The sequence below is a fragment of the Marmota monax genome, unplaced genomic scaffold, assembly GCF_021218885.2.
Source record: "Marmota monax isolate L192 unplaced genomic scaffold, Marmota_monax_Labrador192_F-V1.1 WCK01_AAM20220418_F8-fsc00127, whole genome shotgun sequence".
Classification (NCBI taxonomy): Eukaryota; Metazoa; Chordata; class Mammalia; order Rodentia; family Sciuridae; genus Marmota; species Marmota monax.
The window spans coordinates 4,464,764-4,489,639 of record NW_026692894.1 but is presented as its reverse complement, the minus strand read 5'-3'; the positions used below and the strand labels follow the sequence as shown (position 1 = coordinate 4,489,639).

Sequence of the window (24,876 nt, the reverse complement as noted above, 5' to 3'; positions counted from 1 at the left end):
CGGCTGCAGACCAGGCTAACGTCCCCACGGTGCGACAAGGACTTTTTTTTGCTGATCAAACCAAACCCATATGCAGCCGACCTCCCTTTTGGCTGCAAAAAAGAAAAAAAAAATCTGTCCGCAACCCAAGTACATGTATCTCTGACCTCTGGGCACGAGGGCGCTGTCACTGAGCGTGGCAAGCAGCCACAGATGAAAGGATCAGTGCGCAGGCTGCCACCCGTCGCCATCACGGAGCATAAAAACCAGCGCCGCTCGCACCGTCAGGGGCCGCCCTCTGCGGCTTGCAGGGCCTGGTTCTGTCTGCAGAACTGACGGCTGCAGAGCCCGAAGCTTCCGGAAGCAGCCAGCACCTTAACATCCCCGCTAGGCTGGCAGTGGAGGCCACGCCCACCCCTGGCCTCAGCGGAGGACACCCAGGGACGGAGGTGCCAGGTGAGGCTCAGGATCTCAGAGGGTCAGCGCCAGGCTCATCTGCACACCTGCTTTGGAGCCTGGGGTGTCCAGACAGGCCACCAGGAAAGCCCTTAAATGAGGGCTTGGAGGTCTCCTGAGGAAGAGTATAAAGGGACTCTCTCTCTGGTGGGCGGGGGACACCAGGATCAAACTCTCAATGGGGGGACAATGGCAGCTGTAGGCGGTACAGAGGGGACGTTCACGGGGAGACAGCGGAAAGGCAGATGGAAGGCTGCGCCTCGAAGACGGAGGGCAGCTGGGGGCTGCTGTGGGGTGTGGCGAGGAGGCAGGAGGGAGGACACTGCCTCCTGCTGAAGGGCCCCGGGGCCTTGGGCAAACTGTTCGACCTCCTTCAGCTGCCAGAGAGGGACAGCCTGCATCCGCTCTGCTGGGAACGACTCCCCCGTTGCTGTAGGAGTGAACAAGTTGCGGCAGGTGGGGTGCAGGACACTCTGCTGAGCGCCTGGCGGGGCTCTGTAAGTTCCAGTCCCACTTCCACTTGATAATAGAGCCCGGGGCCCTTTGGGAACCTGTTCAAAGTCCAACAAGAGGACAGGTTGGAAACAAAGCCTGCTTTGGAAGGACGCCCAAAGGGTAGAGTCCCCAGAGCCAGCATGAGGTGGAAATCACTGGAAGGAAAGTTGACAGTGGGACAGAGAGGCCACCACCCATCGGGGCAGGAACCCAGGACCTGAACCCAGGGATGCGGGGCCCATAGACAGGGACACTCCTAAAATTGTCTCGCCTGGGTCCAGGACAGCCCCAGCAGCCTGTCCATCACTGTGTGGCCTCTAGACAAATATAAATCTGAGCCCGTGCAAATACATTAAAATGATAGAATCCGCGGCGGCTGGGCTGGGATGAACCAAGCCCGCGGGAGGCGGAGGACTGCAGGTGACGGGAACTAGTGCAGGGTGCTCCTCCAGGCAGCCATTGCTGTGTGACCTGGGGCAAATCATTTACCCTTTAGTCTGGAGCCTCAGTTTCCTGACTGTAAAATGGGCACAGGAGGGCTCCCTATTGTGTGCTCGACACACTGAGAATGGGGTGGTGATGGGCACAGTGCAAGCTGCCCAGCGAGACTCCAGACCTGCAGACAGAGGGAGGAACAGCCAGACTCAAACCTCCAGGTGCGCCTGAACCAAGAAGGTCCACCCGGTCCAAAGTGGAGCCTGACAGCCCCGTGAGTGACCCTGCCCTAGGACCCCTCCAGCCTCAAGTGCACAGCCTGGGCCAGTCCTGGGCCAGAGAGTGAGGGAGCAGTGGCTTTACTGAAGCCAGGAGCCCCTGAAGCCCCCTGCCACAACCCCAAACCCAGGGCAGCAAAGTGATAAAACACAGTTCTGTTGAAGCCCAATGGAGTTGAGGCCCAAGCCAGGTTCCAGGCTCAGGCCTCCATGGGGGGACAATGTGGTCTGGACACTAGACTGGGGCAAATGCGGGCATGAGGGGATCTTGAGCCCTCAGATAAGAACCGGATGGTGTCAATGTTCACAGCATCTCAGTTCACAACAGCTAAGCTATGGAACCAACCCAGGTGCCCTTCAGCAGTTGAGTGGATAAAGAAAATGTGGTACAAATACACAATGGCCTATTACTCAGCCATAAAGAAGAATGAAATCATGGCATTTGCTGGTAAATGGATGGATCTGCAGACTATCATGCTAAGTGAAATAAGCCAGTCCCCAAAAGCCAAAGGCCGAATGTTCTCTCTGATACGTGGATGCTGACTCACGGTAAGCATTGGGGAGGGAGGAGAGGATGTTCCCCGGATGGGACAGGGCAGAGTTGGGGGAAGAGGGAGAGGATGGGGACGGGAAAGACAGGAGAATGACTGGGATGTAACCTTCCTGTGTTCATATGTGTAACTCCACATCACGTACAGCTACAAGAATGGGCAGTTACCTCCATGCGTGTATAATGTGTCAACATACGTTCTACTGTCATGTATATCTAAAAAGATATTTTAAAAAGAGGAGCAGGATGGTGGTAGGTGGGTGGGAGTCCTTTCTATGCAGCGGAGGCTCCACTCCAGCTGTGGACTTGACTAAACTCCATATAACATGGAGGCCAATGATAGTGGCTCACCATGTCCTCTTGGGTGGGAGGACATGTAAGAAAGTGTCCCGTACACCATCCAGTTCTGCACAGATAAAGTCATCTGATTAGGTGCTGAAAGACACAGTTGTGGCTTCAGGAAGTGAAAATTAGAAATTAAAAAGTGAATCACTGCCAGGCGCAGTGGTGCACACTTGTAATCCCAGCAGCTCTGGAGGCTGAGACAGGAGGATCTTGAGTTCAAAGCCAGCCTCAGCAACTTAGGGAGGCCCTGAGCAACTCAGTGAGCCCCTGTCTGTAAATAAAATACAAAAATAGGGCTGGGATGTGGCTCAGTGGTCGAGTGCCCCTGAGTTCATCCCCAGTACCAAAAAGAAAAAAACGGTAAAAAGAAGTGAATCAGCACGCTCCCCTGAAACCAGTGCAAACTTACGATCAACGCCCTGTGGCTGGGCTGGGTGCCAAGCGCGCTCACCCTCCTGGGGGCACCACCCTGCAGCACAAAATGAGGACCGTAAAACAGCCCCATCCCGTGGCCTATCAGGCAATGTCACTTTGGGGACTCGGCCCCAAGGAAATAATTTAAAAGAAAACAGTCACTCACACCAGGATACTCGCCACCAAGCTGTTTAAATGAAAGGGAACTGGCCCCTACCCAGATGCCCAGCCACAGAGGAATGGTGGCCCAAACACCAGTGAAGGGATGTCCCGTGGCCCTTAAAGGGACAGGTCTGAGGACTCGGTCAATGGGCGGAGACATGATAGGAGATAAAGCCAGCCCTGGGAGCAGAAGGGACTACTGCTCACTGCTATGAAAACATACATGGGCCGCCCGGCAGGGGGCTGAGGGTGAATGGTCAACATTTGGGGACCCTCAGGTTGATTTTTTTCCCGTGAAGTTGTTTAAGTGGATTATAAGAACGACATCCACCCTGAAGGCAAAATGAATCTCGCAGTTGGGACCAGGCGGGGACTTTGACCCAGGATGGAAGAGGACGGGACAGACAGCATTTCAGGGGGGTCTCCCACGGCCAGCGTCACTCCAATCCCCCTGCCCCAGGTGACTATGGGTTCCCGAGTCCGGCTACAGCTCCGGGAAGCACCCCACCAGCTGTGGGGTGGGCTTGGGGGTACGGCAACCTGGCGGCCAGAATCTTCTTAAGGCTGCTCTGCAGATGGAGGGCCACGGGTCCCACAGGGTCCCACAGGGTCCCACAGGGTCCCGCAGGGTCCTGCAGGCCGGATCTTCAACCCAACCCAGGGGCGGCAGGAGGGTAGCTCTGAGGTTTCAAACCCAGGCAGTGGAAATGTAAGACCCCGATTAGCTTTATGCTCCCCTCTATCCATTGACCTCTGGCAACCGCCCTTCCTGCCCCCTAAGTCCCTGGAGCCACCCCTCACCCCCACACACCAGCGGTGAGCAGAAATCTGGGACTCCCTCCCCACGTCCTCCCCTCCCACACCCCATGTCCTCTTTTCCAGCGAGGCCTGTCAGCTTTACCTTCAGGACTGAGCCCCAGTCCCCCCACTGCAAGGCCACCCTGTCTTGGTCACCTCCTGCAGCTCTTGAGAATCCTACCCTGCTTCCTGCCTGGCCTGGTACAGCCTGACCGGCAGAGGCAGAAGGATCCCAACACCAGGTCTGGTCCTCCTCTTCTGGGCACAAAACCGTTCTGTGGCTCCCGTCTGACTTGGAGTCAACACCGACACTTTTTAACTAGCCTGTCCAGGGGGGCTGGGGTTGCAGCTCAGCGGTAGAGCACACACTTGGCCCATGCAAGGCGCTGGGTTCGATCCTCAGCACCACATAAAAATAAATAAATAAAGTAAAGGTATTGTGTCCAACGACAACTAAAAAATAAAATAAATAGCCCGTCCTGCCTCTGCCCTCTGCTGCCCTCCCCCTCCAACCACACTCCTCTCTTTGCCCTCCTTTAAGCAGGCCAAGGCTACCTCAGGGCCTTTGCACCGACAGCTCTCCTGCCTGGACGGCTCTCTCCAGCTCTCCAGAGCTTGTCCCCTCCTTCCCTTCTGCCTTCCCTTGGCCACCCCACTTCAGACAGCCCACCTGTGCCCACCTCTGTTGTTCTCAATCCCTCCTCTGCTCTGGGCGTCCATAACGCTCATGAACATTAGTTGTTTTCATTCTCTTTCTGTGTCCCTTCAAATAGAGACGCCCCCGGGAGGGAGAATATGTTAAATCCTGGAAAGGGAAGAACAATCTTTTTCCAAGAATCAGTTTAGGAACTTTGGGAATATATTTTCTCTTAGCATCAGGTATATTTATAAACAGGAGATGCAGTACCTGTCCTCCTGCTAAAGCATTCTCTCTCTCTCGCTCTCTCTCTCTCTCTCTCTTGCTCTCTCTCTCGCTCTCTCGCTCTCTTGTTTTTCCCTCCATCACTGAAGGGTTTCCTCTCCTTTTTTGGTTAAGATTTTAAACCCACACGAGTGGCCTGCACCATGGGATCCGACTATAATGCTGAACAATTGGTCAGCGACTTGAGATCCGGGAGGCCAGGGGATGGGAGTCCCATCACAGCCAGGGACAGCAAAGTCATGGCCCTTAGGAGGCTCCCGGGTCAGAGGCCTCCGGAGGAGGGAGGCTTTGGACCAGGAGGAGGCTGCTGCCTCTTGGGAGGACAGTGAGGTCTAGAGTGGGCCGAGGGGGTGGCAGTGGAGGGTGGGTGAGGACGGAGCCAGCAGGGAGCGCTCTGGCTTCCCACGCCTTCTCCTGGCCGGAGCCTGGGCCTCATCTCATCGCCTCTTCCTCCCAATATTGTGTCCCTTGCCTGTACACAGAGCCTCCCACGCCACTGTCCTGGTGGGAGCCTATGTGACCGCAGCAACAGCGACAGCTACCCGCACCCTGGCTGGTGCGGCATAGCAGGGTCCTCCGACAGCAGGCCCTGGGCTTAAAGCAGGACCCACTCGCCCCTTCGCCCCTTTGCACCAGAGCCCTCTGGGGAAGGCGCCACCATGAGCCCTGTCCCCTGGTGGCACAGGCCTGAACCTGCCCAGGCCACACAGCCAGCATGTGCTGGGGCAGAACTCGAACTCAGACCTGCGCCCCCCCCCATCCCGACCCCAGCAACACAGTGATGAAGCCCCGACTCGGATATAGTTAGCTACGTGATTCTGCAGTTAGACTCGGGGTGTCATGGGCCTGGGAGTCATGTGCGGCAGCTGACCTCGGAGCTGCCAGCCGCTGGCACCTCGCTGGGTGTGAAGAGCTTCTCGGGTCCCTCCCCTCCGGGGGGGGGGCTGACGCAGAGGGGAGGGAACAGTGGAGGCCCGGACGTGGGGGCTGGGCAGGACCCCAGGGTCCTCCTCCTTGGTTGCCAGGGCACCACCCCTGGGAGACCCAGGCCCTGGGGCGTGATGGGGCCAGAGGAAGTTTGGGGGCTTCAGAGGCACCAGCCCTGGGACCCTCGATGACCAGGAGGCCCCCAGGAAGAAATGAGAACTGAGCAGAGGCATGGGGTGGGCGCAGGGGGGAGGGGGGCACAGATGAGGAAACGGAGGCAGAGGAGGAGGCCAGGACCCTGCAGAGACCCCATTGGCAGCACCAGCCCAGTGCCCAGGAAACAGTAGGTACTTAATAAGTGTCACCCGGAGCAGCCTTATTGTAGGGGTTCTGGAGAGGGCTTGCTGGAGAGGGCCCCGCGAGTCCCGGGAAGAGGCACCTGGGCTTCTCAGAGGCGGCCCCTCCCCTCGGAGCCCAGAGCTTCGTTCCTGCTGGACCCGTCAGGGAGGGCCTCAGGAGAGTGAGCACCCGACCTGGGCCCAGCTGGGGCCACTGCCACCCCGGGCCCAGCCCCCCGCCTGGCACAGGCACCGCGGGTGAGCGCACGCCTGGCACAGGCCCAGTGCCCGGGAGAGAGGCCCGGAGCGGGTGGCTTTGCGTTTTGTGAAGACCAAATCCACAACTGAGCTCCCCAGCCAAGCAGAGCCTGCTGGGAAGGCTGGCAGGCTCCCTGGCCCCCCGCCGCCCCTCCTGGCCCCCCAGGAACCGTGGCAGCACCAGCTGCCACCCTGGCTGGCACGGGGGGCTGAGGGGGCGGCCCGAGCCCGGCTCTGGCCACGCCAGGATCTGCCCTCCCACCCTGACCCCCTTCCTGCCTGGAATAAATTGGAATACAAATCAGAGGGAACCGCTCTCCTCTGTTTGAACAAATTGCTATGGATTCCTCCCTGTCTCAGGTCAGGGCTCGCGATGGGGGATATTTTCACTTGCCGACTGCTAATAGACTCAGGAGAAGCTGCGGGATCGATCGAGGCCCGGGAAATTAGCCAGAGCTCCAGGCCAGCCTCGGCCTGCCCCTGCCCCCCACTTCAGGTCTCCTGCAAGGGCTGGAGGGCAGCCACCCCCAGACTGGACATAAGCACTGGACTGACCAAGGGACACCCCTGTCCCCAGGGTGCTGGAGGCCTGTGCCCCGCCCCCACCCAGGAACTAAGGCAACAGCCACCAGGAGCTGGGTGGAGGGGCAGTGGGATGAAGGTGGACCAGAGAAGCCCCCAAGAGACCCACAGGGACAGAGGTACCCCTGAGAGCAGTCTATGTCACGCCAAGGGTCTCCCCCACCCCCCCGCACCCACCCTCCAGCAGAAGGAGGGAACGGTGCAGCCGACCAGCCCTCGCTGGACTCGCGGTCCTGCTCCCTGGGCCCCCAGAAAGCACGGGGTGGGGGAGCCAGCAACAGGGTGTGGGTGCTCCCAGGACACCAGGACATCCCACAGCAGTGAGCTCCTTCCGGCAGGAGGATCTGAGTTCAAAGCCAGCCTCAGCAACTTAGCAAGGCCCTCAGCAACTTAGCGAGACCCTGTTTCAGATAAAACATAAACAGGGCTGGGATGTGGCTCCGTGGCTCCATCCCTGGTACCAAAAATAAACAGATGAAGGTGCGACTCGAGATGGACTCACAGGCCCATGGACATTTAGAGGTGCAGACTAGCCCCGTCATGGCCCATGGGGCAAGGCTTGGTCCCTGGAGAGGGACGGGACAGCTGCAGCGACCTCATTACTCTCCTCTTACCCGCCCCCGCCCCCCCTCAGGCTCTGCAGAGAGGAGGCCTGGTCTCCCAGGGCCAGAGACTGTGCCCGCCTCCACCCTGGCTGTGAATTCCTCGAGACTGGCAATGCCCCGAGGACCCTCAGAGTGCTGGTCTGTCCTCATTGATCCCCAGCCTTGCCTTCTGCCACCACGAGGCCCCTCAATCCTTCAGAGATCCTGACTTCTATCAGGAAAGTCTTGGGGACATCGACAGGCGGGGGCTCTGGTCACAGGAAGTAAATGAGCAGCTTACGGGTGGGGTGGCCACAGGGGAGGGTTCTCAGCTGGAAATTCGGGTCAACACGCGCAACCCAGAAAACCTAAGGAAGAAAGAACCCGGCCAGGCCGCCTGGGCCTGCCGACAGGGCCTCAGAGGCTCCTCCAGAGAGAGCAGGGCTGTTGGCGCCCCTCCCCGAGCCCTGCAGGGCCACCGCCCACCTCAACCACCAGGGGCCACCTCTGGCCACTGGAGCTTATGTTCCTAGTGTGCAAAGGACTACGGGGTGGGGGACTGACCTCCCAGGAACAGCCTGCAGCCAGTGCCTCGCCCACCCGGGATGCCACCCAACTGTGTGTTTCAGTGTCCCGGAGCTCCCCAGGGGACGTGGCAGTCACTGGCTTGACAGGCACCTTTAGTGGGTTCCCTCGGCTCCCCCCCACTCCCTGCTCCTCCTCCACGCTTTCTGGATTTATCTCCCAAATAAACCCCGTGTACTCCACTTCCCAGCTCAGGGGCTGCTGCTGAGACCACGATCCAAGTGCATTGGGAGTGTCCCTGGTGGGCACTGCTCAACCTCACAAGGCCACAAATCAGAGCCCACAGATGCCCGCAACCTCCCCCAGGCATGTCAAGTACCCTGTGCGGCTCCACCTCCTCCACCCAGCAGCCCCAGAAGCCTCCCTGCCTGGAACCTGCAATCCGAGAGCCCACTCTTCCATCAACAGCCTGGGCCCCGGGGAGAAGGGCCTCAGAGCAACCCACTGGGTTGCTTCCCCTGGCTGACCTGCGGACAGCCTCCCTTCTCGGCCTTCTCTGCATCGACCCTGTGGTCTTCCAGAAAGGAGAGGAGCCAGGCCTCGCCACAGCACAGGACTCCAGCTTGCCCGGTGTGCTAATGCGTTTTGGCAGAAGGTAAGCTGACCTCCCCGAGGTCCCCCTGCGTTTCACTGAACACCAGAACCAACCCGAATAGAGAAGGCCACTGGAATCCTGCTTCCTTCCCACTTTACCCTCCCAGTATCCCTCTCATAGCTGAGGAAGTGTCTTCGCCAAGATGGAGAAAGTCTCAGGGTCAAGGAGATATTCAAGTTTGGCTCGGGGGCCTCAGCTCCTGAACCTTTTTGATAAGAGGTTATGTTACAGCAAGTTGAAATAAAGTCAGACTATGAGAAGAACTTCCCAAAAGACCTGCTTTTCCCCAGTCCACAGAGTTCTGCTGCTGCTAGTACTGAGGGAGACACTGGCCAGTGGAGAGAGGTGCCCATCAGTGGAACCCAGTGCCACGTAAGTGAGCTCAGCAGTGGGGTGCAGGGAGAGCAGGGTCAGAACCAGCGGGTGACAGGCAGCTAAGGGTGGACATCTGGGTGACCACAGCAAGTCACTTCCCCATTCCAGGACTCAGTCTCCCCAGTGGTCTTTCTGGCCATTTTCAGGGAAGCCAGAGCCCCACCCCCACCTGATCCAAACTGTCCAAGTGGGAGGAGGGGGAGGCCACTGTCATTCATGTCCCTAAATCCCTCCCCCTTGGGAAATGCCACCCTCTCTGCCTAGGGGTTTGTGGCAGTCCGCTCCTTACCTTCCTAAACCACCCGCTCCTTCCTACCAACTAGGCATCAGCCAGGCACGGTGGCACACAGCTCTGATCCCAGTGACTCGGAGGTTGAGGAAGGAGGATCACAAGTTCAAGGCCAGCCTCAGCAACTTAGCAAGACTTTGTCTCAAATTAAAAATAAAAAGGGCTGGGGATGGGGCTCAGTGGTAAAGCACTGCTGGATCCAATCCCTGGTACCAAGACAAAAAAAAAAAAAACAAACAAAAAAGGAAATCCAATATTTTTCTTAGGCAAGAATCTCCCATATGAAAGTCTATTTAGCGGGGCACAGTGGCACATGCCTATAATGCCAGCTCTTGCGAGGCGGAGGCAGGAGGGTCACAAGTTAGTGAAACCCTGTCTCAAAAAAAGAGGATGTAAATCTGTCCACAAGTCCCCAGGTTCAAGCCATAAAACAATCAATAAAAATATAAGTATAAACCAATTTCTCAGTCTCCTTCCAGTCAAGAATGGCCATTGAGATGTGAGCAGAAGTCACTGGAGGAGGCTTCTGAGAAAGCTCTTTAAAGGAAACCAACTTATTTAGTAATGCCCATCCTTTTAAATGCTCCTCCCTTCTTCCTGCCTGGAATATGGCTTGAGGGCTGAGCCCCAGCAGCCCTTTAATGACTTTGGGAAAAAAAATGCTCTCAGGCAAGATTTGCCTAGCTTTGCTACACACTGAAATCACCTGGAGATTTTTTTTCTTAAAAAAAAAAATGCTGGTATCTGATTGCCTGTCCTAAACATTCCGAAATAATTGCATAAGGTACAACCTGGGCATGGCAACTTTTTAATGCTTCCCAGATTACTCTAATGTGTGGGCAGGTTTGAGAACCGCTGCCTCAGGAAGGGGGGCTGCAAGATGAGAGGAGCCTGGTTAGCCCACCCCTGGACAGTGGAGGGCAGCTGACATTGTTTCAGCCTCTAGCCTCAGGCCTCTGCTTCCAGCCACAGAAGGTCATTCCTGGGGAACGCTGGACCCAAGGGCTGACTCATCCCCCACAGCACCATCTGGAGAACAAAAACCAGCCAGGCAGGGTCCTCGGGAGCCTCACACTGGGGCAATGTGTGGTGCCGGGCAGGCTGAGCTCAAATCCTGGTTCCACCACCTGCCAACTGCAGGGAATGGGGCAAGTCATTTGCCCTGAGCCGAGGTGTCTCCACCTGGACATCGAGGACTTGGGAAAAGCCTGCATCCTCCTGGCCACCTGCAATGCCCTCACCTGTGATCACCTCGGCCGCCGGCACCTACCACCTTTCCAGATACACAGGAGACACTTCATACATATTTGCTTGACATACACTGAATTGCTACTGCACACATCAGTTCTGAAATTTCCACTTTATCCCCAACCAGACGGGAAAGAGAATAAACAAAAGGGCCACATTTCAGAAAGGTAACAGAATTGACCTATTAAAAAATCAATGGAGCCAGACGCGGCGGCACAGGCCGTAATCCCAGGGGCTTGGGAGGCTGAGGCAGGAGGATCTCGAGTTCAAAGCCAGCCTCAGCAACGGAGAGGCACTAAGCAACTCAGGGAGGCCCTGTCTGTAAATAAAATAGTAAAAAGGGCTGGGGGTGGGGCTCGGTGCTTAACCGCCCCTGGGTTCTATCCCCAGTACCAAAAAAAAGAAAAGAAAGAAAATCAATGGGAGCCCAGGCGGCAGCACACAACTGTCACCCAGCTACTCAGGAGACTGAGGCAGGAGGGTCACAAGCTCCAGGCCTGTCTTAGAATTTGGCGAGACCCTGTCTCAAAAGAAAACATGAAAAAACGCTACAGGGTTGGGGACCTAGCTCAGCTGGTAGAGTGCCACGTGCACAAGGCCCTGGGTTCAACCCCCAGCGCCACACACTCCCCCAAAAAGGAAAGGCTCCAGTGAGCTGAGTGGCAGAGCCCCTCTAGGTTCCACCCCCAGTTAAATAAACAAGAAAATAAAATCTTTGGAAGCCCTGCGCCCAGCGGTATCTCCCAATCGCTCTAGGTTTGGGACCGAGGTCCCTTAGTTCAAAGCAGGGACAGGGGCTTCCCCCTGAGCTCCCTGGCCTGGGGCTTCCGGTGAACACCATTAGAATCCGAAGTCTCTCCGCCCAGGGTTTAGACAGTAACAAGTGGGTTTTTAAAGACCCCAGGGTCCTGATGAGCTTGGTTGGAATCTGAACTTGAGCAGTGACCTGGAAAACCCAGACATGCCCTCAGATGGCCCAGGGAAGGAGACGGAGCTGTGGCCTGACTCACTCCACCTGCTGCCTGTCCAGCTGTGCCCCAGCTGTGCCCCTGCACAGCTGCCTGGGTGCCACCTGCAGAGCCTGAATGAGGAGGGTGGGCGGGGGGCTGTGTTGTGGGAGAAGCTCTCCAGGAGGTCCCGGCAGACCCAGGGCTGAGGGCCACTCAGCACAGCCTCCCGTCCTCCAGAAAATCAAAGGATCTCGCCTGAGTGTCTGGGAGCAGAAGGGAACCGGGAAAAGAGCCTGGGGTGGCGTCTTCAAAGCCAGCCAAGCAGCGCCCTCCAGCTGCCCAGGCCAGGCCCCTGACAAGGTCGCCCACTCCTGCAGCCCCGCACCCCCAGGCAAGAGCTGGGGGCTCTGCCCTCCCGCCCCCCCCAGGACCGCCAGGTTCCCCAAAAGCGCAGCCAGTCCTGCCTGCGCCTATGTGCCACCCACACCCAGGGTTCCCTGCCATCTGCCTGCCGCCTCCTCTGCTCTGTGAGACAGTCCCCACGGTTCACCTCGGAGTTTACAAAGTGCTCTGTGTCACTCACAGGCTTCTCCCGGAGGTGGGCGCGCCTGCAGCTGATTGCCAGAGGGAATCCGAGGCCCTGGACAGGAGGCCCTGCGCAAGACGCAGCTAGAGTGCAGCCTGCGCTCCTCAGACCCTGGCCAGGCCGCGCCAACCCAGGGCAGCAGCAGGACTTGGTAAGAAATGTGCGGCCCCAGCCCCACTGAATCGCAATCTGCATTTTCATGAGATCCAGGGGACTCCTGCCCATGTGGGAAAGGGTGAGGAGCCCCCTCCCCCACTCTGATGTCCCCCTCCCCTGTCCTGTCCTAGCTGACCTCCTCTCTTTGTGTGTGTGTGTGTGTGTGAGGGTACAGGATTGAACTCAGGGGCACTCAACCACTGACCACACCCCCAGCCCTCTTTTGTATTTTATTTAGAGACAGGGCCTCCCTGAGTTGCTGAGCACCTTGCCTTTGCTGAGGCTGGCTCTGAACTCTCCGTCCTCCCTTCTCAGCCTCCTGCAAGCCACTGGGATCACCTCTGCTGACCTTCTCTTATCCATCTCCCCTCCCCTCCCTCAGACACACCTTCCTCCAATGCACTCCCCCCCCCCCCGGACTCTGGGGTCCCTGCTCTGGTCTCCTCTTTCCTCTCCTGATGCCACCTACTCTGTCTCCCCCACCCCCTCAATGTTGGTGCCCCAGGGCTCTGGCCTCGGCCCCCCACTCCCCACCCCCTTCCCTGGCAACTTCACTCCACCCCATGGTCTCCACCACAGTGTTCTGTGGACAGGACTCCAGATGTGCAAATCCAGTCCCTCTGTCTCCTGAGCCGACACTCCCGCACACCTGACCTGCCCACGCTCCCTGTGACGTCCCAGGGCCACAATCCCGCATTTCAACTTGCTTTCATTGAAGGTGCTTATGGAGGCCTCGCTAAGCTTGGGGCTCTGCACTCGGGCTCCCTGGAGGCTTCCCAGAAATCCAGCGGGCAGGAGGGCCACCCCCTCTGACCGAAGGAGAAGCCACAGCCCGGAAAGCAGATGTGACCTCTCCGGCCCTCGTAGCTGGCGCAGGGCAGAGCTGGGATCAGTCCAGGCTCTCGTCGGCATCACTGCCCCCAACCCCTCCACTTGGTGGCTTTGTTCTACCTCTTCCCACTGTGAGAGCGCTTTCCCACCACGTCTAGGGTCTAGGGCGTCAGGATTGTTCAAACTCCTTTCTCGTCCATCGCAGCAGCTCCTAATGGGCTCCCTTCCTCGCCCTCGACAGCCCATTCTCTGTGTGGCAGCCAGAGGAATTCTACTAAGAAGGTGTTCACTTAGGTCCCTCTTTGGCTCAAAACCTTCCTGCGGCATCCATCTCACTTAAAATAAAGCCCAAAGTCCTCACATAGCCTTGGAGGATTCAGACATCTTGGCCCTGCTAATTCCCCACCCCCTCACTCTCTTGCTCCAACTGCTCTGGCCCCCTTACTACCACTCAAACAGGCCAGGCATGCTCCTACCCCAGGGCCTTTGCATCAGCTATTCTCCTACCGGAACATACTTCCTGGAGACATCCACGAGGCTTCTTCTCTTGGTATCTTCAGATCTCTGTTTTGGTGGCACCTCCTCAGGGAGGCCACTGACCGCGGTTTACAAACTCGAACCACAGTTTGCCACTTCTTTGTCCAAAGTGCTCATTACCATAAGACACATATCCTGTTCACTGACATGAGTCCTGCCTGTCTCCCACAACTGGAATGAAACTCCAGGAGAGTAAAGCCTGACCCTCTCACTAGGAAACTCAGTGCCTTAAGGGATGACTATGGTTCCTGAACCCTCTCCTCGTGTCCATTATCAGCCACTACCCTGACTCAAGCTCTCAGTCTGAACAGCCCCAAGGCCTCCTGGCCAGTCTTCTGCACGGCCTCCTCCAACACACATCTCTGTGGCTCTGCATCCCAAAATATGGCTTGCATCCACGTTTCCCTGCGGCTGACCCACCCGGCAGCTCCTCCCAAACCCCGGATCCCAGACCCTTCCCCCCAAGCATGGACTTTGCTGTCATTAGCTCTGGGCTCAGGTCTGGGTCTGCCACGTGGACAAGTGACTCCATCTCTATGAGACCTCAGTTTTCTCATCTATAAAATGGACTGATGAACCAACCCCTCAAGAGGTTGTAATGAGGACTGAAAGAGCCCATGCTCGCTCACCACCTCAGGCTGTAGGAACTGTCAGCAGGATGATGATGACGGTGATGATGATGGTGATGATGGCAGTGATGATAGTGGTGGTGATGGTGGTGGTGATGTTGATGATGGTGGTGATGGTGGTGATGGTGATGGTGGTGATGATGGTGATGATGATGGTGATGGTGATGATGGTGGTGGTGGTGATGATGATGGTGATGGTGGTTATGGTGATGATGGTGGTGATGGTGGTGATGATGATGATGATGGTGATGGTGATGATGGTGGTGATGATGGCAGTGATGATAGTGGTGGTGATGGTGGTGGTGATGTTGATGATGGTGGTGATGATGATGATGGTGATGATGATGGTGATGGTGGTGGTGGTGATGGTGATGATGGTGGTGATGATGATGTGGTGATGGTGATGGTGATGATGGTGGTGTTGGTGGTGGTGATGATGGTGATGGTGGTGGTGATGATGATGTGGTGATGGTGGTGATGATGGTGATGATGGTGGTGATGGTGGTGGTGATGGTGATGGAGGTGATGGTGGTGGTGATGATGGTGGTGATGATGGTTTCCTTTCTTTTCCAGTCTAACTGCCCTGATTCCATTTCAACTTGGGCTCTAGCCCAAATGAGAGACCGTCCTTCCACACACCCAGGGTCTTTAGCTTCCATGTGGTGCCACACTGTGCCCCCCAGCCGGGATGCGCTCTGCAGCCCTTACTTCTGTTTGCCAAGGTCTTTGAGGTGAACTCTTTATCTTTCTGGTTCCCTCAGTCCCTACTGCCCTTGCAACCTGCATTTACCAAGATCTTTTGGGGGCCACATTCTCCTGTGGCCCACTCGACTCATCTCAGTAGCTCTACAGTGCCCAGAACTGGGTCTTGCTCAGGGAGGGACTCAGTAAATATTAATGAAGGGCGAGTGAGAGGAACAGTGCGTGGCTTTCCTGACCCCCAAATCAGAGATCCAGTGGGATCAGTCTTAGGACCACTTCTTACTAATACTAATCTTGATCAGGTCACTTAATTTTTTTTTTCATGGTTGCAATACTTGGGATTGAATGCTTTAGCCCGTCCTGCACTTTTGTTCATTTTCAGACAAGGTGTTGCTAAGTCCTCAAAACTGGCTCCAAACTTGCAATCCTCCTGCCTCATCTTCCCAAGTAGCTTGAATTACAAGCTGGAGCCACCACACCACATGCTCACTTAAATTCTTGGAATCTCAGTTTCCTCACCTGGAGACAATAGGACACCCTGTGCTGACCTCTCAGAATGCCATTGGAACCAAAGGCAAAAGGCTGAGACAATGCTTGGCGGGAGGTACTTCCACACGGTAAGGAATTATCATAACAAGTGATCTTCCCCCAAAGGTTCCTTCCTCTGAGCACTAAAAGATGACCAAAAGAATCATCACCGAATGCTTGGTGGCATGTCAATGAGCTTTACTTTCTTATACTTTTTTGGTATTCTTTGATTGTTTTGCAAAGAACATGTGTTATTCATAGACTTAAGAAAAAGGGAGAGTTCATTGTTTGAAAAAAGAAAAAAAAAGAATCACTCCTTTGAACTAAGTGTGGCTCTCGCCTCCCACATCAGCATTTAAATGCCACAGGGGCTCCTCACAGACACATACCTGCAAAGCAGGGTCTTGTGACATTTAGGGACAAAGATACAGAAGACAGGCCATACCTCAGGATCCTAAAGAGGCAGCTCTGTGAGGGCACAAGTCATGCGGTTCCCCAAGCACACCCAGCCTCACTGGGGCAGAGCCCACCAAGCTGGGCTGAGCCCCACCACAGACCTCTGTTCAGGCCCATGGAACACTTGGGCCATTTAAGAATGCAGGGAGTGTGGCTTTGGTCATGGGCGGGTGCCCTGGGACACTCGAGTGAATGTGTGGGAGCTGGGGGAAGGCCTGGAGCTCTAGAAGGTCCTAAGGAGTCGCCTAAAGCCCCAGACTGTGGAATTAGAATAACTCTGGTGCCTCTGAGAGGGTGAGGCCCACAGGAGCCCAGGGAAGGCAGAAGCAATGTGGTGGCCAAGCCCGCCCCCTGCTGGCCACATGTGGAGCAGCAGCGCCCGCCGCCCAGGGCAGGGCCCCTGGCAGCACCCACTCTCCACTCACACCCACACAGGGGACCTACTCAGGCTCTCGGGAGTCTAGAGGCAGGTGGGGAGCGGGGTGAGGCTCTTCCAGGCCTGGGAGGCACAGGTGCCACCGCCAGGCCTCCCGCCCCCGCCAGGTGGGGTATCTCCCTGGCCAACCTTCCTGAGCCCAGCAACAGGAGGTGAGAGTCAGGAGTGGGGCGGGGTGCCTATTGCGCGGGAACCCCTCCGCGTTCCAGTCCCTGTCTCGCTCGTCTTGGACCTGTCCCTGCCTACTGGGCAGCGGGAGAAGCCAGGGCTGCTACCACTGCCCGGATTTCCACTCCCGCCCCCAGGTATTGATTTCCTGCATCATTCATTTGCCAGGCCTGGTGGCTGTGATTAGCTCCCTCCACTCTCCCTACGGAGCCCCCCGCCCGCTCCTCCATGTTCCAGCAAAGCAGAGCTAATACCAGGCTCTAAATGAGGCTTTGCCACCCTGGCCCCAGCAGCTTACAGCCAGGCCTGGCCAATTACACGTAGGCCCTTGGATATCCCCAGCGTGGCCCCTGCCTAAAAAACCCCTTGGAACCCTCCTCTTCCTCACCTAGAGCCGCTGCACGTCAGGGAGGCACAGATGCCCAGGCGGCTCTGTAGGGAGGGACATGCGGCTGATCTTGAGCCTGTGGCGGGGGTTCTCTGGCCTGATACCACCCGGCCTGGGGACCCCTCAGGCTGGCTCCAAGCGGCATCAACTTGGAAGGGGAGGGCAGGTAAAGCCCACAAAGCAAACAGAACCTCCTGGATTTGCGCACAAGATTCTTTCTCTCCCTCATGCAGTGTCCATCAGGAGCACAGAGCCTTCAGCTGCCAGCTTTCTGATTTGGTGCTTTCTCTAGGGCAGAGTCAGAGAGGGAGGCAGGGGGCAGAAACTAGTGAAAGATCCCAAGTACCCACACCCAGATGGGCTCCCAGAAGACAGCCCTGGGAGGCTCACTTCCTGAAATTCCTGCACCACACTCCCCAGAGGAGGGGAAAAAACCTGACTTGGTGATAATTCTGTGAGCTATGTTGCTCTTGTCAAATTATTCAACATCTGTCTTCATGTTCCCACAAAAATTAGCATAGGATAGTAGTTTCTGATGACACCTTTGGTGAAATATTTTGACTTCCACCAGTAAGTTGCAAACAACCTGTCTTAAGGATAATGTCAATTCCCACTCCTGCATATTAAATAATCCAGGGGTTTGTTATGTTTTTGTAAGGGAGAGGAATCCCACCGACCTGCCCCTGGCTGGAAGTCTGTGTCCTGTGAGAGGAGGAGGAGAAGCCGGAACAGAAAAGGGGGTGTTCTCTGACACTATCCACGCACAGGACCGGCCTCCCCATCACTTGGCTGCTGTCTTTGCCCCAGAACTGGGCCTCCCTGCCAGCCCAGCCCCCTGGCCTGCCAGAAAGCAGATTACAGGATCCACCACCGAGGACAACAAACTGGGCCAGTAGCTTGGGAAGCGAGGAGGGAGGGGGACCAGCTCCAAATGGACCATCTGGCCCAGCACTGCTGTAGCATCTGTGTCCCAAAGAAGAGTGAAGCCACCTGGCCACGCTGAGAGTGCCTCCCCAGCCCTGCAGACAGCAGACCTTGGAGTAGGTGGGTGGACCTCAGCAGGCACAGGGCCTAGGGCCCTGGACACCTGCCTACCGCTGGTGTCAGCAGGGAGACCCACAGCCCAGGCCAAAGGCTGGTTTACCCATGCGCTACTTCACCTTCCTCTCCAGAGTTTAGCCTCCATATTAATCTGTCCTTTCCCCAGTCACGCGGGCCTAGGGGCAGAAGGGCAGGGATTGGGGCTCCCTCCCCAAGGTATACACTTTTCTCCTGCCTCCCTCCCCACTGCCAAGGCAACCCTGGGCTTCCATTGTCTCCTCTCCTCTGCGACTGCCAGCCTAGGACTCCGGGGCCTTAAGGACTCAACATGAGTCCCACTGCCCTGTGGGAAACCAAGCCCTGGACAGACTTTTGGGGGAGCAAGCATTTCAAGAAGCATTTCTTCCATCTCCCCCAGTCACGGCCCCTTCATTCATTCATTCAACAAATATCCAAGGAGCTCCTGCGGTGCTCGAGGCCCCACACTGGACTGGATGCAGTGGTGGCCTGGGAGGTACCACCCCTGGCCCGATGTGCTCCCCTGGCTCTTTCGGAATCACTTCATCTGCTTTGAGGGTAGAGACAAACTGGAGTGGGGCAGAGGAGTGAACCCCACCTGTCCATCTACTTCTCAGAGCAGTCCCAGCCCTTCAAAGGGGCATGTTTCTGCCACACCTGGCGGGCGCTCCTGGCACCACCAGGACCCCAGAGTCTCGCTGCCCTCTCCGGCTCCTGTTCCATCTTTCCCTGTCTCCATCCACCTAATGAAGACTTTCCGCCCTGCGACTCCCCAGCCGGCCAAGCCTTCCCCAGAGCCCAGTTCTCCCAGGAGAGGTGGGGAAGCCTGGTTGGCTCGAGCTCACCCACTCCTCTTTCTGATTTTTGCTGAGAGCAGTTGGGACCTGGGCACATGAAGGAGAGGAGAAAATAAAGAGAGAAAAGGAGACAGTAACCGTGTGGCCGAATGCTGGCCCCAAAGTCCTCTGAAATAAGGGTCTACGGAGACCACTGCCTTGTTCTCCAATCCCCACTGCTGGGGTTTTTGATTGAGGCCCCAAAGAGCCTCCTCAAGATGAGCCCTTGTTCAGCCCTGGAGAAAGTTGGAGAAGATGGAGAGGGTGGAGGAGAACAATGGCCCTGAGATGGACTTGGCAGGTCTGCTCAAGGGCACACAGAGGGGCAGGGTGGAGCACAGCGGCACCCAGGAAGGGTTTTCCAGCACATTCCTGAGTGCCTGGATATGAACAGGAGGAAGGAAAGGCCTCAGCAGCATCCTTCCTAGGGCACCTCAAAGATGGCAGTAGAGCTGCAGGGAATCTTTGGGAAGAAAGAGGAAAGAGGAACCCCTAGACCACTGGTGTCTTCCTCTATTCTAGGGAGGCCAAAGCCTTCAGGACCTGCTCAGCAGCCTCCTCTGCATACCCAGCCTCTCCCAGGCCCTGCAACCTTCCTCCTCCCTCCTGCCTTTCCTAGCCTTGGGGTGGGGGGTGGGGGGCAGTAGGGAAACACAAACTGATTAAGAAGCGGAGTTTGGCCAGATGCCTGGCCCAGCCTCATCCAGGAATTAAGCCCAGGCCAGCACTCTGTGGAGGGCCAAGAGCATGCCATCTCCTGGACACCCCTTCCTCTTGACAGGCACAGGCAGATGGAGCAGGGCCACTTCAGAAGGAAGACTTAGCACCAGCACCTGAAGCTGGCATCTAGGGGACACTGCCCCTGCCACCCTTCTCAGGACAGGTCAAACTCCTCCAGATCTAAACAAGAATAATTAGGCCCTGGGCCCCGGAAAAAGAGAGAATGTTGCCCACTCCAGCTACACATCATTAAAAAGTGACCTTCTCCTACAGTCGGGAGAAGGCAAGAAAGCTCCATGGCCCCTGGAAACGGACTTTCCCGGCTGGAGACCCCTGAACAGGTGATGCCCAAGCCTGGGGCCTTCCCTGGGAAAGCCCTCGATATGGAATGGAGAAGGGGTAACTGGAGTTCCCCTTGCTTCTCTGAGCGTGGCGTGGGTACGCTAGAACAAATCTGAGTGACAGGAGGCAGAGTTTGGACACGTCGCCTGATGGGTGCGTGCCGTGTTTGCGTTTCCTGGGGACGGTGGCTGAATGTGTCTGCTTGTGCTCGCAGGAGGAAGGAAGGTGCGGCTGGGGTTTTGTTCCTGGAAGCCAGGGACCGAACTGGCTCAGGAGAGGTCTGAGAAGGGATGCCAGGGCCGTAGACGCCAGAGGCAGGGGATGCCGGCATCCGCTCAGACTGGAAGAAGCGAGTAGAAGCAGCGAAGCCGCAGCGATTGCGGGGAAGGCGGAGAGCCCGCCGCCCGGCCGCGGCGCTGGCAAGCAGCTCGCCCGCAAGCAGCGCGCAACTCCGGATCCTGCATCGCTCGTTTCCACTTAGGAAGCCGAGCCAGGAGAGGATGAGGCTCAGTGTAAGTCGCCGCCCCAGCCCTGTGCCTAGGGTCTGTTCGGGTCTCCAGAGCCCTTTGGATTCTCTCAAGGGTTCACAAGTCACTCTCGGCCCTAGCAGGGTTTGGGAAAGTGAGTACTTCCTCCTGGCATCCCCAGCTTCACGCCAGACCCTACGACCATTCCCAATGCTCCAAAGCAGCTAGCTCGGTCTCCTCGCGCCCAGGAGAGGGCGGAGACGCGGGCATCCACTCCAGAGTCCGAGCCTAGGTCTCCACCAAACCCCGGCAGCGCGCACTTTGCGCCTCTTGCAAAGTTTCCGCGCGGGGCTCAGCCAGCGTGGAGTGGGACACGGGCTCTTACCGTAGACTCCTTGTCCCCGGCAGTGGAAGGGGATCAGCGCCAGAAGTAGAAGGCAGGTCACCTCCATCTTCACGGCCGGTGCTTCATCCCCGCGAGGCGGCGCAGCCCGAGAGGCAGCGGGGGGCGCATCCGCCGGGGCCCCGCGACACCCCCTATGTCCCCCTCTTTCCCTGAGAGGCGACCGAGAGGGCGGCGACCAGGGGACTGAAGAGTAGGCGGTGACGGCGGCGGCGACCCGGGTTTCTCCGGTGGGGCCGCTGCACTGATGGGGACGCAGGGGGCGCTGGCCCAGCCCCGGGTGCCTTGGCGCGCCCGGCGCAGCAGCCAGCGCCCCGGCCCAAGAAGCCCGGTCGCCGAGCCGCCCCGGGTCCCCAGGGCTGTCCGCTGGGGGTGCTGGGCTCCAAAGACCTCTCCGCTGCTGCGGCGGCGCTTGGCTCCAACAGGCCACCGACGACTGACAAACTTGTCGTTTCCCCGCCCAGGGGACGCCCCTCCGCGGAGCGGGGGCAGGGAGACCCGGGTTCCTCTGGGCTTAATTCGCTGTCTCCAGTCCTGCACCCGGTGCTGAGAGCTCAGCAGCCCGACCTGAGGGGGCAGGCTGCGCACCTGCCAGCTGCAAAGGAACCTCAGTCCTGGCCCTCTTGAGCGGGGTAGCAGCGCGGGCTGGGTTCGGCCACTGGCAGAGCGACTCGGCTCCTGGGGTCCGCGAAGTTAGCCGAGCCGCCGAGGCACCCGAGGGAGGAATCGCGCCCCGGCGCCCAGCGGGAATCTGGAGAGCAATTCCAGGCAAGAGGGACCCCAGGAAGCAGGGAAGGAAGGAAAGTTTGAGTCGTTTGAAAAAATATTCGCGCCCTCGCCGAGGCCGGGGCTGCGGCGCGGGCGCAGCTGGCCGCCTCCGCTCGCCGCGCTCCGCTCCCGCCGTCTGGCCGCGTCCGTGGCGCTCCCCGGCTCCGCGCTCTCGGGAGAGCCGGGCTGCGCCGCGCCCCAAGTTGGTCGTCCCCGCCCCCGCCCGGCAGCCTCGGCCAGCGGGGGCCTTGATCGGGCGGGGCCGGGCCGGGCTGCGGGGCGCGGCGGCCGCTCGGCTCCGGGCCGCGGGAGCGCTCCGCTCGCTCGGCAACTTGGGCTTCGCTGTGCTGCTTTTTCGCCCCTCCGAGCTTTTCATTCCGCGCTCCCCCCGCCTCCCTCTCTCCCGCCCTCCCTCCCTCTCCTCCCTCCTCCCCGCGTCTCCTCGTTCGGTCTCTCGCTCTCCCACCCTTTGTCGCTCGCTCTCCTGTTTGATTCCCCTCCAGTTAAAAAAAGGAGCCAATTAAAGGCAGCCCAGCTCGCCCGGCCCAGCCTCTGTCCAATTTCCTCGCCTCCCCCAGGACCAATTAGAGAAAACAAAACAGGGCTGGGGGAAGCAGACTGCCTGCTTCTCTCTCTCTCTCTCTCTCTCTCTCTCTCTCTCTCTCTCTCTCTCTCTCTCTCTCTCCCCCCTCCCCCCGCCCCTTTCCCCCCAGCCCCCGGCAGGAAAATGTCAGAAAGCAGAAATGGATCCATCTATCCCGAGGACAGTGGCGGAGGGACGTGGGTTTCGGCGCGGGCTCTGCAGCCGCGCGCTCGCACACTCGCTCTTCGCCCGCCCTTGCACACCCAGCCTGGCTGCCCAAGCCGGATGCTGCGATCTCGGCACGCTCGCTGGCAAGCACGGCCGCTCGCTCCGGGGACCCGAGCCAGCAGGACACTGCACACTTCATAAATGTTTTGCACTTTTGGGAGGCGGGAATGAAACCGGGGATCCGAGGGAAAGGCCGGGTTTCTGCGGCCACTCGGGTCCTTCAGGCGCGAGAGCCGGCAGCCTGCTGTAGGGCTGCAGGGCTGTGCGCTCGGCCCGGGAGAGCCCTCCACCCTCGGCCAGCCCTAGCCCCTTCCCAGGCCTCGGCTCTCCCCGCGTCCGGAGCCAGGAGCGGGGGCCGCTGCCAGAGCAGCTGGCGGAGCCGCGGGTGGAGAGGGCGCGCTTAGAGCTCATGCCCTTGCCGCGGCCCACAGGTTGCCAACAGGTTTGCCCGCAGGACCCCTCTGCCGGAGCTCCCCAGGCCACCGCCTAGTCTCGGTTCGCCCCTCTCCCCATCCTGTCTCCCCTCGGGACCTCAGGCGCCCCCAAGCGCCCCAGGGGCGCACGCCCTTCCGGTAGCCAAGCCGGGGCGCCGCTCCAGCCGCCCGAGTCCGGCACTCCGGGTCTCCGCTGCCTCAACCCAGCCCTCCCGGAGCAGCGGCGGGGACAGCGCTCCTCCCAAACGCCCTCGGGGAGGGGCGTAGGCAGGCTGGCCGGGCGGGCGGCCTCCTCTGCCTCGGATCCCGGTCCCCCAGCCCAGTCCTGCTCATCTCACCTGCTCCACCTGTCGCCGTTATTTATCTCGGCGTGGGCGCGGGGATTGTGGCCGAGTGGCCCGTGGGAGCGCGGACAGCCGCGGCAGCTACAACAACCGGGCAATTACAAACCCTCCTCCCGCTCACCCGGCGGAACTGTTGGGTATGTGGATTGCGATGGTGATTCCGCGACTCTGTGCATTTGTCAAAACTCAAAGACCCGTACGCCAAAAAAAAAAAAAAAAAAAAAAAAGTGTTAATTCTTCTGCGTGTAAATCAAAACATAAAATTAAAAATCTTAATAAACCACTCCTTCCCCAGGTCTGTTCCTGCTGGGTCCCTTCTCCTCTGACCCTCCAGGGGTTACCCCCACTGCTCAGGAGGAAGGAGAAGGTGTGGGGACATGCCTTGTGGCATGGGGAGGGGCGCCATCGCTGGACACCTCAGCCCCTCTTCTGTCTATCTCAGGAAGTCCGAGGACACTTGAAGACACCGCCCCCCAGGCACCCTAGCTTGTTTGGTCTCCTTCATCCTCTCTCCCCTCTTGTGTCCCTTTCCATAGGTCAGAGGCTGAATACGAGGGTCCAAAAAGAAAGCTCAGTGCTGTTCACCCAGAGAAGGCCAACGCAAGGTTCGTTAAATGGATTAATGAATGATGTCCATCACAAGCCAGAAACCACAGAACTGGGTTCCCCTCAATGTAACCATCCTTCCTTCTCTCCACCTCCCATTACCCCAAAGGAAAAAACCCATTCATTTTCTGCTCTCCAGAGATAGAAAGCCATCATGCATCTTCCCACCCACCTCCCCCACTCCGTCTGAAAAGGAAGTGGCACCCACCAGTTGAGGGTATGACAAGGAGTGGCTTCATTTATTATCATCTTCTCATTATTAGAAGGTTTCTAGAAATCCCTACCTCCTCAGGGAAACTCTTAGGGAGTAACGGTGGTGACGCTGGCTTTTCTGGCCTTGCCTATTCTGAGTTTAAAGACCCTGCTGACGTTCTCTTAAGTTTGCCCTCTCTGAACACCGGCTGGCCGGGAGGAGGGCTGGGGAGGGCAGGGGCAGAAGTCCAAATTCAAGGCAGGCTGGGACTGAATGTGTGCTGTAGTGATCCACTTGGGAGCACTCTGCGGCTAATGGTATGCAGGGCAACTACCTGCAGCCTGTTGGTGGGGGCTGTGAAGACTCCGCTATCTCCTCCCCCAGGTGTGCCCTGCCTGCTGCTGCAGAGAGAGCCATGTGTGGGACAATGGTGGGGAGCCCTAGAGAAGGGAACACACTAGCATGGAAGCCAGAAGCCCTGAGTTCCTGTCCTGGTCTCTCTAGGCCTCAGTTTCCCCCCGTGGTAGGTCCTCCGGTAGTTAGGATGCCAACCTCCAGATGTGGTTGAGGGAGGGGAGGGTACCCACAGCTGACACCGCAGGTCATGTGTATCCACTGTTTAATCCTCATGACTCACCCAGCTGCTAAGTGGCCAGCCTGGGCTTTGACCTCGGTGGCTTGGCTGGATGACCTTGCTCTTTCCCATTGTCCTGTGCCCAAGAGAGGTGAGGGCCCAGGGACCTAGGAGTACCTTCACACACTGGAGCAATCCTCTGGATCCCAAATGGGGCTGTTAAGAAGAGAGTGGGGCACAAGAGCTGGACCCTGAGATCGCAGGAGCTCTTGAGGGGGCTTCCTGAGCACGACGCTTGGAGGCTCAGGGTCAGCAACCAGACGGCTGCAACGCTGTG

General features: G+C 58.0%; 1 protein-coding gene and 1 long non-coding RNA gene across 4 annotated transcripts in view; one reads left to right on the top strand and one right to left on the bottom strand.

The window, feature by feature from the left end:
• The window catches only part of Mdga1 (MAM domain containing glycosylphosphatidylinositol anchor 1), a 53,473-nt gene extending 31,747 nt beyond the window's left edge, over positions 1 to 21,726 (bottom strand). The window contains exon 1 of one of the 2 annotated variants that reach the window (XM_046450761.2): positions 20,792 to 21,726. In XM_046450761.2, coding sequence (XP_046306717.1) covers positions 20,792 to 20,858 — 67 coding nt within the window. In that variant the 5' untranslated portion in view covers positions 20,859 to 21,726. The remainder of the gene's footprint in view (positions 1 to 20,791) is intronic. The other variant, XM_046450760.2, reaches the window with a different exon arrangement.
• On the top strand, positions 174 to 5,513 carry LOC124096762 (uncharacterized). 2 transcript variants are annotated; one of them, XR_006852996.2, is made up of 5 exons: positions 174 to 435; positions 813 to 932; positions 1,954 to 2,192; positions 3,414 to 3,574; positions 3,997 to 5,511. It is a non-coding gene; the product is annotated as an uncharacterized LOC124096762 (long non-coding RNA). The 2 variants fall into 2 exon arrangements; XR_009227360.1 differs by lacking the exon at positions 813 to 932 and having other exon boundaries at positions 3,997 to 5,513.
• Positions 21,727 to 24,876: the final 3,150 nt, after the last annotated feature.